This window comes from Haliaeetus albicilla, chromosome 8 (assembly GCF_947461875.1).
Source record: "Haliaeetus albicilla chromosome 8, bHalAlb1.1, whole genome shotgun sequence".
NCBI classification, from domain to species: Eukaryota; Metazoa; Chordata; class Aves; order Accipitriformes; family Accipitridae; genus Haliaeetus; species Haliaeetus albicilla.
In genome coordinates this window covers 40,008,771-40,026,264 of record NC_091490.1, presented here as the reverse complement: position 1 = coordinate 40,026,264, position 17,494 = coordinate 40,008,771, and the positions used below count along the sequence as shown (strand labels likewise).

Below are 17,494 nucleotides of genomic sequence, written 5' to 3'. Positions count from 1 at the left end.
AGAAAGGCAATGTGAGCTACTGCAGCTGCAGCTTCCCCACAGGAACCAGGAAAGCATCCAGCATTCTGCGTGGCACATGGATGCCCTCTCAAAACCACTGCCTTCAGCCTGTCACAAGTTTGCATTCCTCCTCCCCCAGGGTTTAACTTAATTTACACCTTGTCTAGAAAGATTCACCAGTACAGCTTCTATGTCCAGACCACGTCCATATTCAATACACCTGCAAACAGTGGTTGGTTGACAGGAGCCTATGAAAAACCGAAACCAAAGTACTTCCAGCTGCTATAGCAGCAAAGAGCTGCCTGCAGGCCAGCTGAACAAAAGGAAAGATCTCAAGCTTCAGTCCTGCCAGCTACTGCCTTCAATCACTTCGCATTTTAAGGTCTTTGCCTTGTGCTCAAATGCTAGTTACACTTTGAGTAAGGAAAAGGGAAAGTCTGATCTGTACAATATTTCATATTGTATAGCTAGACTTCTTTTAATATTACCAGATTTTATCCCAAAACAGGATTGTGTCATTTAGCTTCCATAGCAACCAAAGCACAAGTTTTCATACCAAGTGAGACAAGGACCAAGTCTTATTTGAAGCATTCAATTACTGTTGTTCCCTTAATCAAGAAAGTATAAGGACATCCACAAGTATACATGTATATTAGTATGTATAAAAAGAGATCTCCTGCAGAGAACAGCTTGTGTCTGTTCTTTTTCTTCCAGCCTCAGAGAAGCTGCGAGGGAAGCAAGAGCTACCAAGACTGCATTTTGAAACCCATCTCCTACACAGCAAGAGAGCAGACAAGTTTGATGTAGTTTCAGCAGTTAGTAAGTTTACTGTCACACAAAACTAAATGGAAAACATGGAGGGCATTATGGCCTCCTTAATGGCTACATAGGACTTCTAAAGAAAAAAGTTTAGCCCAAGATCCAAAATAGACTGAAACTACCAAGTTAACAAAGGAAATAGGCATTAGAAAAGAAAATCCAAACTGCTCCAGGTAATCCTTATGTAGTCTGAGTACAGGTGATCCAGAATTTGTAGACAAGACAGTTATGGATCTGGTTCCAACAGGGATTTGCACTTTCATTGCAGCTACCTAAACCACAGTAAAACCGTTTTGCCTTTCCACACAGCAATTCCAACTGTTGCTACGGTCACTGCACAAATGCAAGAGGGAATGGTTCCCATGATAGCGTGTAGGAGGGGCTGTATAAATATATTAACATGCAATCACTCTGCAGGAGTGTCTAAGGCAACACACACATGGGACAGTTACAGCAGGATGACTGCATAAACCAGACATAGCCCAGACATAAGAAGTAGTTCTATTATACAAAAAGACAGACTAGTTAAAAAAGTCCAAAATGTTTATATTGGAATATATAGGGGAATGCAACTATTTTGATTAAACAGTACCTTACACTGGTATATCCTATTGCCCTTTCAGTTAAGTTTTAGGCAATTATAAACTGTTCCCACAATATGACAGCTGGAGGGAGCACGCAGATGCTGTAGCCATCCCAGCAGCTGAAGAAGCACTATGTGTACATGCAAAGGAGTCCAGTGTTTGCTTATTCTGGGACAGAGTGAACTGCTGGGCTTTCACTCCAGTCAACAAGAAAGGCGGCCCTACCATCATTTCACAAACAGCTTAAACCAACACAGCCACCTGCCTTGCCACCGCTTCCCCAAAAGCCACCTCCTACTTCGGGCCAGCAGCGCCTGTACAGGCACACAGCAAAGTCAGGGAAGGCCTAAGCTAAAACTAAACCTTTTTGGTGTTTTGGCTTAGCTACCTTTCAACCAAACCAGTTCACCACACCAGTGTACACAAACACACTGTTACAAGGGTGAGGGCAGCTTAGACACAACAGCATGGACAGAGATGGCAAGAGTTATTTCTACTTGCAGCTGTACCAGTTTCAAACTTTCACCTAACCATGAACCACGGCCTTGTGTTAATAAAGAAATAACACCCTCCCATGCAGCAGTAACTGCAGAGGTGGGGGGAGCAGTAAAGATGACAGCCATATACATCCACACTGCCAGAAACAAACCATTATCTGAAACGTAAGCAAAGGGTTACTGCTGGTAGAAATGAATACCCAGTCCCAAAATTGCTGTTGCCGAAAGTGGCTACCATCTCTTTCTCAAGCCCACAGTCTTCCCACATCCTTGGTGGGTGCTGGGATTGGTCAGCAATCTGCTGTCTGAACAGCTGATCCCCACCTCCTGCAAGGAAAACTGGCAGGCCAAAGGGAAGCATCCTGCAGGCCACCGGTAAGGCAACAACATCTTAAACCACCACTTTACATTCTGTAAAGACAACTCAGCCTCAGACAGCTCAGAAATTCTGCTCCTACTTAACATGCATAAATATTCTACATAACAGAAGTTAGCAATAAAACCTCGTGTTCTTTCTGAAGCCCACTGAGCTCCAAAAGAAAGATGGTTTGTGAGGTACAAAAGAAAAATATGAATGGTTACAGTTCCCCTCCCCCCACCCCATAAGCTTCAACTCGTGCTGCAGAGCTGTATACCTAGTGCAGATTCTGAACAGTATACACAAACTTCCAAGAGCCAACCACTTTTAAAAGCTTCCATTTTAAAGACTTGTAAATGACCCTACAATATTACAATGTATTCCTCATATGTTGCAAATGACTATTTGTTCTAATAAGCAGGGACAGAAGCCAAAGTAAGTTCAACACAGACTCCAGTCCCCATCTTCAGAGGGTCAGAGGCCACCCTGCACCAGCACCTGACCTCTTGGTACCGACGGGCTTTGCTGCCAGCAGATATGCAAACAAGAGGGAATCACCTGCAACCCAAAGGAAATCCAGCTGAGGAATGAAAAAGCAGTTTTCAAAGCTCAAACTTTTTAGAATTTCAGAAGTATCTCCTGTCGAGTACTAATAATATTGCTGAGCTCCAAGAAATAAATGGCAAATTAACGCCAAAACCTCGGGAAACTGCCCTTCACACTACACAGAGAATATCTGAAAGATTCTCAATCACAGAAACAGTATTAAAACCCATTAATTTTTGCCAAGAAACTTATTCAGAACTTTCTGTAGTGTTTTGGTTTTTTAAAATTTCCAATGCTTCATTTAGCCATTTTCTGTAGTTCCTTAGATTTTTCATCTAACACTAAAAAGTTCTTTCAGTGTAGATTTTTAGGAAACTCTCATTCACTCATGAAATGAAACAAAACAAAATACTCAGAACAGGAACTTTTTCGTTATTCATAGATCTGTTCATATCTATGAAGCCATCATTTCCTGCTGTAAAATATACTCACCCTCTTCCTATGCTCTAAAAATAGTACCTACTCAATTTGGTATCTATAGCACCATGTGGCCCATATCATTGTATATTCAGTTTTATTTCTTCCTCTTCTTCATAGTTAGTTTTGTCTTATCTTTAATAATTACTACGAAAGTAAATATATTATGTTCACAATTCCTAATATGAACTTCTGGTTCTGTGGATCCTTCTGTTAGAAAGGAGAAAATAAATTAAGCAAAAATATTTTAAGTATGTTGAGACACTTCATGATTATCAATCTGCAGTAAATATACTGTAAGGGAAAATAAAGCACCCCACCTCTGGTCCTTGTCTTGATCACTACAGTAAAAAGCTTTAATCAGACAGTCAAAGGTTAACTCAAAGCAGGAAGAAAAAAAGCAAGACAGTATGAAAGGGGAGAAAGAAAGAAGGAAGAGTACAAAAGTAGACATACGGATGTCTGGGGAGAAGGGTGATTAAATTTCCCATAAATCTTGCATACCAAGAGGTAAGATATTTTGCCTAAATTCCCAGGAGAAACACAATTCAGTCACATATCTGAGACTTGAAAGGATAATCGTCTCCATATATATTAATGCTGCCATGAAGGACAAGGGTTGGAGTTGCATGTGGTGGCATGGATTTCCCTTGGCACACTAAAAGCTTTCAATACAGTGTCCGACCATAACTGATGGGTGAATTTTAGGTAGATAAATTTGAATTGCCTGAGCTGGAACTTTGGCCAGGACAAGAACATTAATCCTCACTCATCTGGTGATTGGGGGGGAAGCAATCTTGAACAGCTACTCTGTCTTTCAACAGTTACCTCTCAGATAATTCAGTTATATGAAAAAATAAAGACTACTGTGGTCTTAAGATGCAATACAAGAGAACAACTTTTACTTTTCATACAGACATACTAGGAAAAAAGTGTATGCTAACTGAACTCATGATTTATATTGTACCCAACGGGTCAGAGCTTTGAACAAAAGCCATCTGAAAACTGAACAAGTACTGATTGTCACTCATGGCAAGTTCTACTTCAAAGGGTAAAGCCCAGAAAAAAACTGCTATTCTGTAATAACCATGTGCTGCACAATTAAACACAGTACGGTTATGGTCTTCCTTGCCTTGTGAGGCTACCTCACTTCCCAACAGCACATTGCTGGGTTCCCTTTGGCATTTGTGAGAGCAGAAAAGTACAGAAAAAATGATGCAGCTGTGCCAACTCTGTCATTTGCTTCTGTTTATTTGCTGGGCAGGACAGAAACCCAAGTACTTTTGAAATGACCGAGTCAATTATTTCCCAGTTTTACACTATTCACACTCCCCACTCCACGTTTTTTTAGAACTGGGGAGGGCAGAGGAGAAGGGTGTTGAGAAATCAGAAGTCTGCTAAAGCTTTCAAACCTTTTCTTCACTAGAGAAGTTTCTATAAGTAATTAGTCATCCTCACAAACGTTTCCCAACAAGCTGCATCGACAGCATCTATTAAATCAGAGAAAATCCCCTAACCTCTGCCACCGCTGCTGAATTTCTGGGTGATTACTCAGGGTGTGAGGAGGTTTTGCCTGGCAAAGTCAGCTCAACAGTTTCCTCTGCTCACCACCCCCTCCTTTGTACCGGCACCGCTGCCCTGGGAAGGCAGCATGAGTCAGATTACAGATCAGGGCGGAGGGGGGGCCGGCTGTGAAAACACTGGAACATTTTTTTCCAGCCCAGATATTTTCAGCGATCCAGTTCACAGAGCCGCCCCACACACAGCTTCACAGCAGCACAACAGAGGGTCTGCCACCACACTTTGGAACTGCAGACAGTGGCCGAAGGGGCAGCCTCACCATGCCCCCCCCAGCACCCCACCTTCTCCCTCCAGCACAGACTGATCCAAGGGAAAACCCACACGCACGTGCAAAACGTGAAACTGTTTTTCATCAGTTCATCCTGCCAGAGTGTAATGGAGTATGTAGTAAGGAAGGGCTGGACCTGTGCAGGGGAAACAGCAAGAGCAAGTGGCTGGGGGAAAGGAGGCACAGGACCACCCCCCAGCAGTGGCCTGCAGCTCCAGCAGGTTAGGTGCAACACCAAAGGGACCAATTTAGGTCCAATTTAGGACGTTCCTAAATTGATCTTACTGTACTGTGCTTTGGCACTCAACTCTAGCAACTGCTCCCACACCTACTTTGCTGTCTCAGAAGTCAAAGCTAGTCATCAGAAAAACTATTCCCAGTAAAGCTGAGTGACACACACAAAAAAGCACTAAATTCTTAAACAAGGTTTGTTATTCATCTCTACCGTTGATCTTTAATTTCAAAGGTGACACTCCCTGCTGGGCTGTGATTTTCATTATCACTGCCTGCCCTTGAGCTTTTCATGCACAGCACATTCCTTTGGTGACAGAATGGTATCAGCTGTATCACCGACGGGGGGGGGGGGGGGGGGGGGGACGGACCCGCACCACACACACACTCTGCACCCTTCCACCTGTACAAAGTCCAGTATTATCAAGCTTGTATCCCATTACTCCTCAGTAGCAGACACACATAAACCTCTCAAACAGCTGCAGGGTGATGCTCTGACAACACTCAATTAGCTAACGAGAATTTTTTGCCATTACAGCTGAGTGGAAAGTCAGCAGCAAAGAGGAGGAACACGGACAAATCAATGAATTATTCAAGCCAGACTTATCATCACAGTTGCTAATTTGGAGGCTTAACCTTCAGCAGCTCATGGCAGAGGTACCTCACCCTGGTAAGATGTGCACAGTGGCACAACCAGGACTGTCCCCTCCTGGGACAGAGTCAAGGGCCTGAGATTTCCAGGCTGGAAGATGGGAACAAAATTGGTAATAGATACCCAGAGCGTATCCCTGCTAAGATCCACAGCAGCTTGCCTGTCAGAAGCCTAGGCTGCAGGAGGAGTTGCCAGGCACTATCACAACACAAATGCCTAGCCCTCACAAGTCAAACAGGGAAGGGGGGAACACAACACACAAAAAGCTGACACACACGGAGGTTTGCAGTTATCTTTCCGGGGAATGCTATTCAGCAGGCGAACAACGGGAAGGCCTACCAGGCGAAAAGAGCAAGGCAAGACAGGCAGATGTCTAATTCTGAAACTTGAAAAGGACTTGCACACTATTTAACATGACAGGCAGCGAGTCATTTGCAGCCATCCAGGTGAAGGATGCAGTGCCACGACACAGTAAACCACTCAAAGTCAACACCAGTCTCGCCCTCCTCTCATCACCTGGCTGTGCCTCCCCGTCCCCCTTTGTCAGCACTGACACTTACTCTGATCACAATGCAACCCTGTTCAGTGCAAGCCTAAAGGAGAGGAGATAAATGAACCACAGTGTCCTCTTATCGATGCACACGCTACCAGAAAACAGGCTTTTCCACATTGCAATGGGGTGCAGTTTAACAAACATTGATTTGGTGACAATAATCAGCTTCAGCAGCTCTGAAGCCTCCTGTTGCTCAGTTCTGTATGCAAGAAATCCCTCACTACTGCCAGAGATGTATCAGCAGAACTGTGCCAGACCAGATTGTGGAACTGATCCAGATTTAAAACAAAGAAACAAACAAACAAACCAAGCCACCCCACACACCTTTTGGACTCCTTAAGCAGGAACTGTTGACAAAAGAAGTTCAAAGTACAACCTCAGACACCTCACAGATTAGGCAGAACTTATCATGGTACAAAAAATCTCCATGTTCAAACCTAGTAAATATTCAGATTTAACTATAGTGAAAGTCAGAGACAAGAGAATGAACCAATTTAAGGACAATTCTCTGGAAAAAACCTAAACACATGCAAGTCTTGGAACTACAAGGGGACTTCACCCTTTGTATCCACCAGATCTACCTCTAAGTAATAAGCCTCAAGTCGTGCATATCAATACTTGGAGTATGACTACAAATGCCATCCTCTATCGGCATTAGCCTATATAAGGCTACATAGATGCATCAACTGCTCGCTCACCCATTTGAGCACATAAATACTTCATTTATCCAGGCCTGTATCTCACCCAATACCAAAATTAAAAATTTTAACACAGTATCACTGGTCTCCGACAACCTAATGCAAGCAAAAAATGGGGCAGGTATGTGGGAGTCAAGAAGTTAAACGGCATACAAAAGAATATACTCACTTCAGCTCTGATTAAGCAGGGCAGTCATAAAAACAGAGGTCAACATCAGAAAATATTTTGTGAGTCATGAGGAGAGATTACTCACCATGTACTATTCAACTTACTCATCACAGTGTGCTACGGACAGAACTGCTCACCATGTATTCATTAGGAAACCGTGGCCTTTCCTTTGAGAAAAGCAGAAGGCGGGGGAAAGAGTCATACTTTCAGTTTTGTCTGTAAGCCAGTGGGAGGCTGTATCTGCAACACCAATGCTCTCTCCTCCCACGGCCCTAATTAGACTCGTAGGGAAATACATGTTTCACATCACCCTCCCAGACTCTTTTAGCATCCCAACAAGCACCAGTTTGTCAGCTGAGCTATTATGCAAACTCAGCAGTCTGAAGAGACCCCACTTTTCCTATTATACAGGAAATAAGCAGCAGTCCTGCAATAATAGACACGTTATTAATCCAGGCATCCATTAATACAAGAGATTAGACCCTTAGCCTTTCATGCAGCAATACCGATGCTGCTAATTTAAGATGTAGTAAGAGCATAAAAATAGCCAAGTTACTCAATACAAGGTTACATCACACAGCGGTGCTCATCAAGCAGCAGGTCTACACCACCACTCAGCCCCTGATGTTGGGAAAGATGATTCCCTGCCATTCCTGGGGCTCTCACCAAAAATAATTAGGAAGGACTGTGAGCTTCCCCTCCCCTTTCTCTCCAGCTCTCGTTGGAAAATGTATCTCACAGCATACAACAGCAAGCAGCAAGAATGCTGCTAAATAAGACTACTTGAACTACATTTTTTTCTTCCCCCCTAGGTATCCCACCTTGCTTCCTAGGAACCAAGCAGCAGAAAGAGTGGTGAAACTAAGAAATGTTCTGCTTACGTCAAACAGAGCTGAGCTCTAAAACCACAACGGTACATATAGCCTGCTGCCAACTCAAGGCTGAGCCAACGAGGGAAAGAAAGTCTACAGTTCAGCAGAGTACAATGTTAGCAGGCCAAACACTGCCATGTACAGAGAGGAGGATTTATTTCTAAAGCTCCAGAGTTCATCTGCTGCTGCAAAGGCCAGAGCTGCAAGCGGCGTGCGTGTGTGTATGCATGCGTGCCCACGCACGCAAGCGCACGCTTCTGTAATATGTGGTGTGATCTTTTCACCAAAACTGCAGGACTGAATATTGATTGGCTCCAGACAAGCCATCCACTTCTGTATTACTGTGGAAAAATTTGCAACGCAAAGAGGCCGGTTTAATGGCAGGATGTTCAGGTTTTGAGGTATTTTCTAACGCATGCAGATAGCACATATGGATAAACACCCCTACCCGTTGCATTTGTGATTAACTGGAAAAGAAAATCTATGTACTTTGCCATCTTCAGAACCAGCTGCTGAAGTTTTCCTAAATTAACTAAATCCTTGTTTCCCATGCTGCAAACGGCATTAAAATGCACATTTTGGGGGGCGGGGGGGTGTTAGAGGTTGTGGGGTTTTTTGTTGTGTTTTTTTTTAAGCCTGTAGGAAGTTTTGTGAATATCCACAAAACCATTCCTTCCTTCCAGATTAATCCCTAACCTATGTAATCTTTAACCTATAATTCATGCAACCCGCGTGGAGACACAAGTTAATATTTGGCAACATGAAGAAAACTGAACTGGTCATCGTTATGCTTTCAGTTTCTGTCAATTTAAGCAGAGCGCGCGCCCGCGAACACACACACACGAATGACAGAGCTGCCCAAACAGGAAAGGCTGCGTTAACCAGTGTGTGCTGGAGGCTCCAGCTCCAGGAGCAGCCGATGAAAATAGCACACCAGCATCCATGGAGGATGTTTTGGAAACCACAGATACAGCAACAGCACCAAAAGACAGGCAGTAGATACGAACACACAGCCATCTCCCCTGCCACAAGCGATGTATGTCTAATCATTCACACACAAGCACGTTACGATTGCCAAGCGAGCAACAATGTCAGCAATATCAGCTGCCCCAGCCTGTGTGTCCCAGCATGTTCTCCCCGTGAAGCGGCACACGTACAACAGCAAAGCCTGAAATACAAGGAATAATCAACAGTACTCAGGCCAAATAAAATATAGAGAGAGAGAGGTTTTTCCTTTTATCAACTGTTCTCAAAGGTGCTACAACAGTTACGGTAAAAAATTGTTCAAGGACTGGTACAAACCCTACACACATACAAAAAAACAACCCTCTCAAGCCTTTCTCCTCTCGTGAGATTTTCACTAATTCGAACATGGACATTGTTATCAAGGTCACACATCTCTCACTCAGGGGCTCAGGAGAGGCAGGAAAAAGTCAGGCAAGTTAGAAAAAAACCGCGGCTCACGTAACTAAACAGGGACAAGTGACATTTTATTTGAAAGCATGCGGATTACGGCTGCCATCAACTGACAAACCTGACTTGAATTCTCTTCAGACTAAATAAAAGAGAAGCTACAAGGGCACTCGTTCGAGGGAAACGCAGGCAACAGCACCAACCCCACTAACACGTACGGAAGGCAAAGCCCTGCTTCCCTACCCACAATTAACGCTTCTCCTCTGTTTATTTCCACTCCTGCGACTGGTTTGGGGGGGGGGGCGGGGGTGGTCGCCCGGCCACCCGAAGCCATCGCTAATTTAGGCGATATTTATCAGCCAGAAAGCCCTCTTGATTTCACCCCGCTCGAAGCAGCTCTGGTTATTAACCAGTTACACGAGCCGAGCTCAGGAAAACACGAAAACTTTTCATTAACCAGTCCTCCTCCTCCCCGCCCTTAAGTTTAGTCAACCAATTATAAAAAGAAATTGGGGATTTGACTTCCAGGAGAGCAGCAGCAGCACCCCGGGCTGGGGAGCCCGGCAGCCCCTCACCCTCCAGCCCGCGGCGCCGGGGGGTGCTCCCGCATTGGGAGCGCTACCAGATAAATAACGCGAATCGCTCCCAGGAAGGACAGGCATTAACAGATTTGATTAACAAGTGACAGAAAGCGCTCGGGGAAGCGGGGGGGGAGGAGGGGGGAGCCACGGCGGGCCGGGGAAGGGAAGGGAAGGGGTCGGGGGCCCGCGGGGCCGGGCCCGGGGAGCGGGCGGCGCTGACAGGGCGCGGGGCAGGTGCCGGGCCGGGGCCATACTCACGTAGACGGGCAGCGGCCAGGGGTAGACGGCGGGCTCGGCTCCCACGGGCGACTTCAGCCGGAGCTCCAGCCTCTCGCCCATGTCGGCAGCCGGAGGAGGAGGAGGAGACGGCGGCGGCCCCGCACCATGCTAGAGGGGCCGGCCGGGGTGGGGTGTGGCGGCCGGGCCCGGCCGGGGGCGTGTGCGAGGTGCGCCGGCGGCGGGGCGGGAGGGTGGGGGGGGGGGGGGGGAGGCGGGCAGGGCGGCGGGAGAGGCGGGGAGGGGAGGCCGGTGCCGGCGGGGGCGCCCGCTCCCCTCGCCTCCCTCTATTGTCGTTAGCGGCTCGCGGGGCTCTCCGGCGCCGCCGCCATCTTGGGCCGGCGTGAGGCGAAGCACAATGAGGCGCCGGGGCCGGGCCGGGCCGGGCCCGACCGACGCGCCAGACGCGGGGGGCGGAGGCGGGCGCGGCCTCGCGCTCCCTCCCCCTGTCCTCAGCTGCCCTCCCCGCGCGCGCGCGCGCGCGCGCCCCCCCCCGCGCGCGCCGCCGCCCCCGCGCGCGCCCGCGCGTCGGCGTGGGGGGGGGGGCACAAGGGGGAGGGGGGAGGCGTGCGTGCGTGCCAGGCGGCGCGGGGGCATCCGCGCGCGAGCTCTTGCTCCTCGCCCACGGGCGGCGCGCGGGGCCGGGGCCGGGCGCGCGAGGGCGCGAGGCGGGCGGGGGTCACACGCGCCGGGGCGGGAGGATCGTGCAAGGCTGGAGCGCTGCAGAGGGCAAGGCTGCGGTGCCACACACGCGTGGCTGCACAAGGCTGCAACACGGTGGTGGGGTGGCCGTGCAAGGAGCGCCCCGCGTGACGGTGCGAGGCTGGCACGCAGCGCTCGGCGCGGGGGGGGAAGTGTGCAAGGCTGGAGCACCCTGGGTGGTGGTGCAAGGCTGGCAGGCAGCGCTCGGAGGGCGTGCAAGGCTGGAGCACCCTGGGTGATGGTGCAAGGGTGGCACGCAGCACAACTCAAGGGACTGTGCAAGGCTGGAAGCTTCCATGTGACAGGGTAAGGCTGGCACGTTGCACACAGGTAGCAGGAGAAGGCTGCGGTGCCACACGCGTGTGACTGCACAAGGCTGGCACACCGCTCGGGGGGCTCGTGCAAGGCTGGAGCACCCTGCGTGGTGGCGCAGCATGTACACAGTTCACTAAAACAATGGAACAAGCCCACGTGCCACATGGCTGCTGGTGCAAAGTCTGCACGCCAAGTGACGGTGTGAGCTTTGCACAACGCCGCAAGGTCACAGTGCAAGGAACGTGTGTTGCACGTGGGTGACGTGGCCGGGGACTTCCCGTTGCACGTGGGTGAGGGTGCCAGGCTGGTGCGAGGGGCTCCGCACGTCTCCGAGTAGGAGCTTTACTGGGATGGGGGATCCATCCCATGCACCGAGGCAGCACCCCTGCATGTGCATCAGTGCATCTTCCAACGGGGACCGGTGACAGGTTGCAGAGAGGAGCAATGGGGGGCAGGGAGCTGCTGCGCCAGCAACTATAGCTTTACGACACGGTGTAACCTGGTAGTAGGACGACGCGCACCCCAGCACGGTCTCGGTGCTGGGGCTGGTGTTCTGCACCCAGCTGGGGCTCTCTGACCACCAGTGCAGCTGGCACTGGGCACGTGGTGAGCCGTGAAGTGTCCTGGGTGAGGGCTGGCATCCCCCTGGCCCCTCTCCCCAACCTGGGGGTGCTGGGGGGTGACTGGGAGCAGAGTGACACCATCCTGCATCTCTACAGTGTCCTGTGATGCCCAGGAGCTGAATTGACATCATTTTGCATCTCTATGGGTGCCCAGCAGTGGCCAGGAGCTGAGCCGTACCATTTTGCATGAGAGCTGAGTGATAAAATCAGGCAAGAGCTTCCCCCTCGCAGCCTTTTGGGTGTTAATTTCCCTGATTTGGGGACATGCGGGTGTCCTGGGATGCAGGCGCATCTGGGTGCCCTGCCACCCTGTCCTGCCACCTCTGGGGACGAGAAAAGTCAGGCAGGAGGAAACGCTGCCGGTGCCGCGTGCAGCTCCCCCCAAATTAGCTACGGCTCGCAAGCCCTGCAGGGGTGGAAACGCGGGCAGGCGCAACCGGGGCAGGCGATGCGGGAGTCCCACCCGCCAGCGACACGGGGGGTCACCTCACCCCACGCTTGCACCTTGGCAAAGGGACGGTGCACCCCGACACCCACCGACGGCTCGGCCGCCCTCCGGAGAAATACCCGTCCCCGAAAGGCAGCGTCCATGCCGAAGGTCGGAGCAGGACCTGGGGAGCTGCCGTCGCCGCATCGCGACGGCTTGAGCCGGTCTCGGCCGCCAGATGCGGTCCTTGCTCTGGCGAAGGAGCGTTTCCAGCTGGGTGATGTCGGTGCGCCCAGAGCTCTCGCAGGTGAAGCACCCGCACCCTCGGGTCGGTTCAGAGCCTTGCAGCCGCTCGCTCCTCTGCCGCCCTCGAAAGCAGCTGGTATTTTCCCAGCAGGTGATTTTTTTAAGTGGTTTTTCAGCCTGTGGCACACCAGTGCATCACCAGGCTGCAGCTTCCAGCGCATCGGGGCTCTCCGGCCCCCAGCTCAGCAGCGAGTGACCCCAAGGGAAGAGCACCCAGCACAGCACCCGCACCCTCGCCACCCACCTCCGCTCGCATCCCGCTGCCGGATGGGGCCGGGGCATGGCCACACCGCGCCGGGTGCTGGTTTCCATTTGAGTGCTGGAAGAGCAGCAGCGAGCCCGTGTCTGCCGGGGATGAGCGACCCTGTGGGTCAAGAGCGTCCCGGGGAGGCACCCACAGCCCGGTCGGGCATCGGCAAGCCCGGGCTCTGCGGTGCAGCTTGACCTGCAGCCAGGTGCAGCGGAGCCAGATGCTTTCTGGAAGGAAAATCAGCCTTTCCCCATCAAACTGGCAGTGGAAGTTGTGCTGGGAACTGCCTCCCTGCAATGCAGGCGTGGGGTTGGTAACACCCCCACTTGGTTTCTCGCTTTCTCAGCCAAAGACAGGTAAACACAGCTCGTGGCCGCATCCTTTTGCCATCTGTCTCTTCTGGCTGTTGTCCCCCAGCTTATTAATCTTATCTTCCTTTTATCCTGCTGGAGAGGATGTGGGTCAGCCACAAACATGCTGGGGAGGTTGGGGTGCCGCCTGCCGCGGAGCCGGGTTTCGGCACCAGCCGGCGGTACCCCTGCTTTGGTGCGACTGCGTCCGCTCTCCTCCTGCGCTGGGCTGCAGCTCTGGGGCCGGGCAAGGCCACCCGCGTTCGGTGGGTGTCTGCAAAGTCCTTCGGGATCCTGCTCCCTCCACCTCAGCGACGCACGGGAACGTCCAATATTTGGGCTGAAAACCCGCATCATGTTTGGGGTCGCAGCCTGTGGCTGTCATGTTCCTGCTCCCATCGCCCCGACAGCGCGGCGTGGGAGGGCAGGGGCATGCACCGTGCCTGAAATGCATCCCGGAGCTGCCGCGTGCCAGAGTGGGCTATTTTCTGGCAAGGTATTTTGTGCATTATTTAACACTTGTATTTCTTGACAGGTCGCTGCCTTCAGCTGCCGTTTGCTGGAGGCGACTGCGCAGCCCTGCGACCGAGACCTCGGGCTGGGACGTGCCCCTGCTCCTGTCCCCACCGCAGGTTGCTCCCTCATCCAGAAATGCCTCCGAGTCCAGGTCCAAACTTGGCCACTCTTCTCTTTGTATCCTTTTTTTCCCCCCTTAAATGTCCGTACGTGCAGAAAGCTACATAACTAGGAACGCTTTTCTAAAGAAAACACTAAAATCATCAAGTCAGCAGTGCTTAAACTGCTCTGACTGCCTCTTAAATAATCAATTCATATTTAATTAGCTTACCACAAAAATTCCATTAAATTTAAATAAATAGACATGGCAGGAGTTCTCCGAGGCACAGCAGGCTCCGTTTAAAGAATTCTCTTTGAGTTCGTTAGGTTGGTCTTTAATCAGTTTGTCGTCAAAGTCCTTGTGTGGCCCAAGCAGGCTCCTGGGCTGCTAATAAAGAGGTATCGAAGCTACCAGGGTTTCCCGGACAGCCCCAGCCCGCGCCCGGCCATCTGGCTGCCGTGCACGGCTTCAGCACCAGCGCCGATATCTTCTGGCAGGTAGTGGATAGCAGGTCATTTTTGAAATGCCTGCCCTAACCAGAAGATCTTTTTTTCACTGATTTCTCTGAGTTTTCCATCCAGGCAAAGAGGGAAGCGAGCAAGGGCAATGCCTTGTTTTCTGCCGGTTCAGTGAGCTGAACTGCCTGCCAAGAGGTGGGAGCCAGCTCTGCCCCCCTCGACAGCTCTGAAATTTTGCTTTTTTGGGTCTTCTTTGCCTGCTTGTCCCCATGCTTGCCCGCAGCTCAGCTCTGCTCTGCAGCGGGACCTGCCATGTGCTGCCGGGGCTCCACGGGCCGATGATTTTTCAGGGGCATCAGGCAGTGACCTGCAGCTTCGCCTGCTCCAGAGTCACACGACCGGCTCCGAAATCGGCAGCCGTTGGATTTTGCTGTTGCGGAGGTTTGCGGGGGGAGAGGTGCCTGTCTCCTCCCTGGGTTTGCTGCCCCTGCTGCATCCCCCGCTGGCTGCAGCTCCCGGTTCCGTGCCGGCGTAATTCAGAGCTGAATTTTTTTTTTTTTTTGCCGCCACCAGGTAAACCACGTTTGACTGAGGGAGGAACTGGGAAGTGCTGTGCAGCTCCCCGCACGCAGCTGCGGTTCTGGGGCGCTGGAGAAGGGAGATTTCCCTGGCAGGAGCCAGGTACAGCGTACGGCTGGCACCCAGCCCTGCGGAGGCTGACGGGCAGCCGGCCAGCAGTCCCTCCTGCTCCACCGCTCCCACGTCCCACCTCTGCTCCCACGCAGCAGCCTGGGCCCCACCTGGGGACCCCGGGGAGCAGAACAGGGAATCCCAGCTCCTGCCAGCATGGGTGGGATGCAGGGAGGGCATTAATGCGCCTAGGACAGCTTGCACAAGCGATACTCCGAGCACACCTTGCACAAGCCACGTGCAAAGGTACCTCCTGAGCTCTTTCCCACGCTGGCGTTATTCCCCTCGGGGCAGTGGGATCAGCTTCCCGCAGCGGCACGCTGCCGCACTCGTGGGTACATCGACCCTCGCGGCTGACGTGGCACCCGTGGGGTGAGTGGTCGGCTGCGGGGTGGGGGCCAAGGTGGGCGTGGGGGCTCAAGGTGCACGTCAGCTCCTCCGGAAACTTGCCTTTTCAGTGATGTCTCAGCTTGAGTATTGACCCAATTTAGTTGACAATAACAAGTTAGATCACGAGGCAGGTTAATGCGGGCAAGTCTGTTCCCATCAGATTAAATATTCCAACCGGAGCCCCGTGCATTTGCCCCCATAACGGCCCGCCGTTGGTGGTCCATAGCCCCAGGGCATGGGGGCAGCTCCCTGCTCTGACAGCCCAGCCCTGCAAAAGCCTCCTCTCATTCTGGGTACACATCTTTCTGTTTATTTCTAATTCAGTCTCTCCTGGGACGGGGTTGCTGGTGCCCTTCGTGGTACGTGGTTTTTCCTTCTCTCCCCCTGAAGCCTGGAGCACGGCCAAGCTCTGTTCACTGTTTCATGGTAGGACCAATAAAAGTCAGGCTCTGCAAATGGCTCCCATTGCACAGCTCGTTTCATGGAGCAGTTAAGCTGTTTAACCCCAGCTGGAACTGCACGTCTCAGTCCCCTGTTAGCCTTTCGATGGCCCGGTGAAATAAGGCAGGACGTTTGACAACATGAACGCAAACCTGGCTGCGCAGAGCTTCCCTTCCCCTCCTTGCAAAATGGCCCATGTGCAATTTTCCAAGCCCCACTTTAATTTCCCCGGGTCAATCCTGCATCATGCCGGTGAGTTCCCTTCCACATGATGGAGCAGCATCTGTCCTTTCCATCTGTCCCAGCAGCTCCCTGGGCCAAATCTCTCCGGGGATGCTCCGGCTGCAGTTGCCACAACAACAAAATGATGCAACAGTTTCTTCTCGGGATGCAGAAGCGGTGTTAACGCTGGGGACCAGGGTGGGCGACAGGCACCGTGGCTGTGCTGGTGCCGGCAAAGGTCCGGGCAGGATAAAGCCCTTTTTGGTCGTGAATATCCCCAGTCTGGTCCTGGAAACTGGTCTGTTTGAGCCCAGTTTGGGGACTTTTCTCCTCACTGAGAGGTGGCTGCCACTGCTGGAGCTGCCCTTGCCCAGGGATAGGAGCGCTGTACATCAGGAGCCAGAGCCCCAGATTTACTGGGGAACAAGGTGGAAAAAGCCAGGGGGACTGTCAGCCTGCTGCCACACCAGGCACAGCCGATGTCGGCCAAATCGCCGGCTCTGCTCAGTCCCCCTGGACCAGACCCAAACCCCACCGAAGTTAACGGGATGTTTCCACTGGAACAAGCCCAGACTGATCCCATCTCCAGTGTGGCTGGGTGTGTGGTGCCCTGCAGAGCTGCATTCCCCTTGCTGCGATGGCCACGCGCCCCACGAGGGCTGCAGTGCCTGTCCCTGGCGTCCCTGCTGCTGGGGCTGTAGGGCACCCGCTGTCTATCCCCATTGGGTGCTGCAGCTGCCTCGGCATTTTTCAGCCCCGGGGGGATGCAGAGGGTTGCACGGCTGGCCAGGAGGTCCCCCATCAGGAGCCAGTACGGACTGGGGGAAGCACTGGGACTGGTGGGATGTGACACCCTCCCAGCTCTCCCCTCCAAACAGCAAAGACTGGGTCCCATGCATGCACTGGGGCATCACGGAGCTCGTCCCCTCCTGCTGCCCTTCCCTGTGCACCGCCCTGGCTGCAAGCAAACCCTGTGTCCCAACCGTCCCCTCGGTCCCCATCCCCTCGGGCTGCACTGACCCTACCAAACTTTCCCCTTTCTGTGTCCTTAGGGCAGATCCGCGCGCCCAGGATTAAGGGCTCTGCCCCGCAGCCCTGGGATCCTGCTCCCACAGGGGATCACCGCCAG

The 17,494-nt window shown here is 51.9% G+C and overlaps 1 protein-coding gene and 1 long non-coding RNA gene across 7 annotated transcripts in view; one reads left to right on the top strand and one right to left on the bottom strand.

Annotated features, from left to right (window-relative positions):
* DOT1L (DOT1 like histone lysine methyltransferase) overlaps positions 1–11,020 on the bottom strand; it is a 77,628-nt gene extending 66,608 nt beyond the window's left edge. For 2 of the 6 annotated variants that reach the window (XM_069790140.1, XM_069790141.1), the window contains exon 1: positions 10,558–11,019. In XM_069790140.1, coding sequence (XP_069646241.1) covers positions 10,558–10,638 — 81 coding nt within the window. In that variant the 5' untranslated portion in view covers positions 10,639–11,019. Of the gene's footprint in view, positions 1–7,518; positions 7,580–10,557 lie in introns of those variants that run through there. The other 4 variants (XM_069790143.1, XM_069790144.1, XM_069790145.1 and 1 more) reach the window with 4 other exon arrangements.
* Positions 11,021–11,418: 398 nt separating this feature from the next.
* LOC138686521 (uncharacterized) lies at positions 11,419–16,161 on the top strand. Its single transcript, XR_011325887.1, has 2 exons — positions 11,419–12,949; positions 13,040–16,161. It is a non-coding gene; the product is annotated as an uncharacterized lncRNA (long non-coding RNA).
* The last annotated feature ends 1,333 nt before the right edge of the window (positions 16,162–17,494 follow it).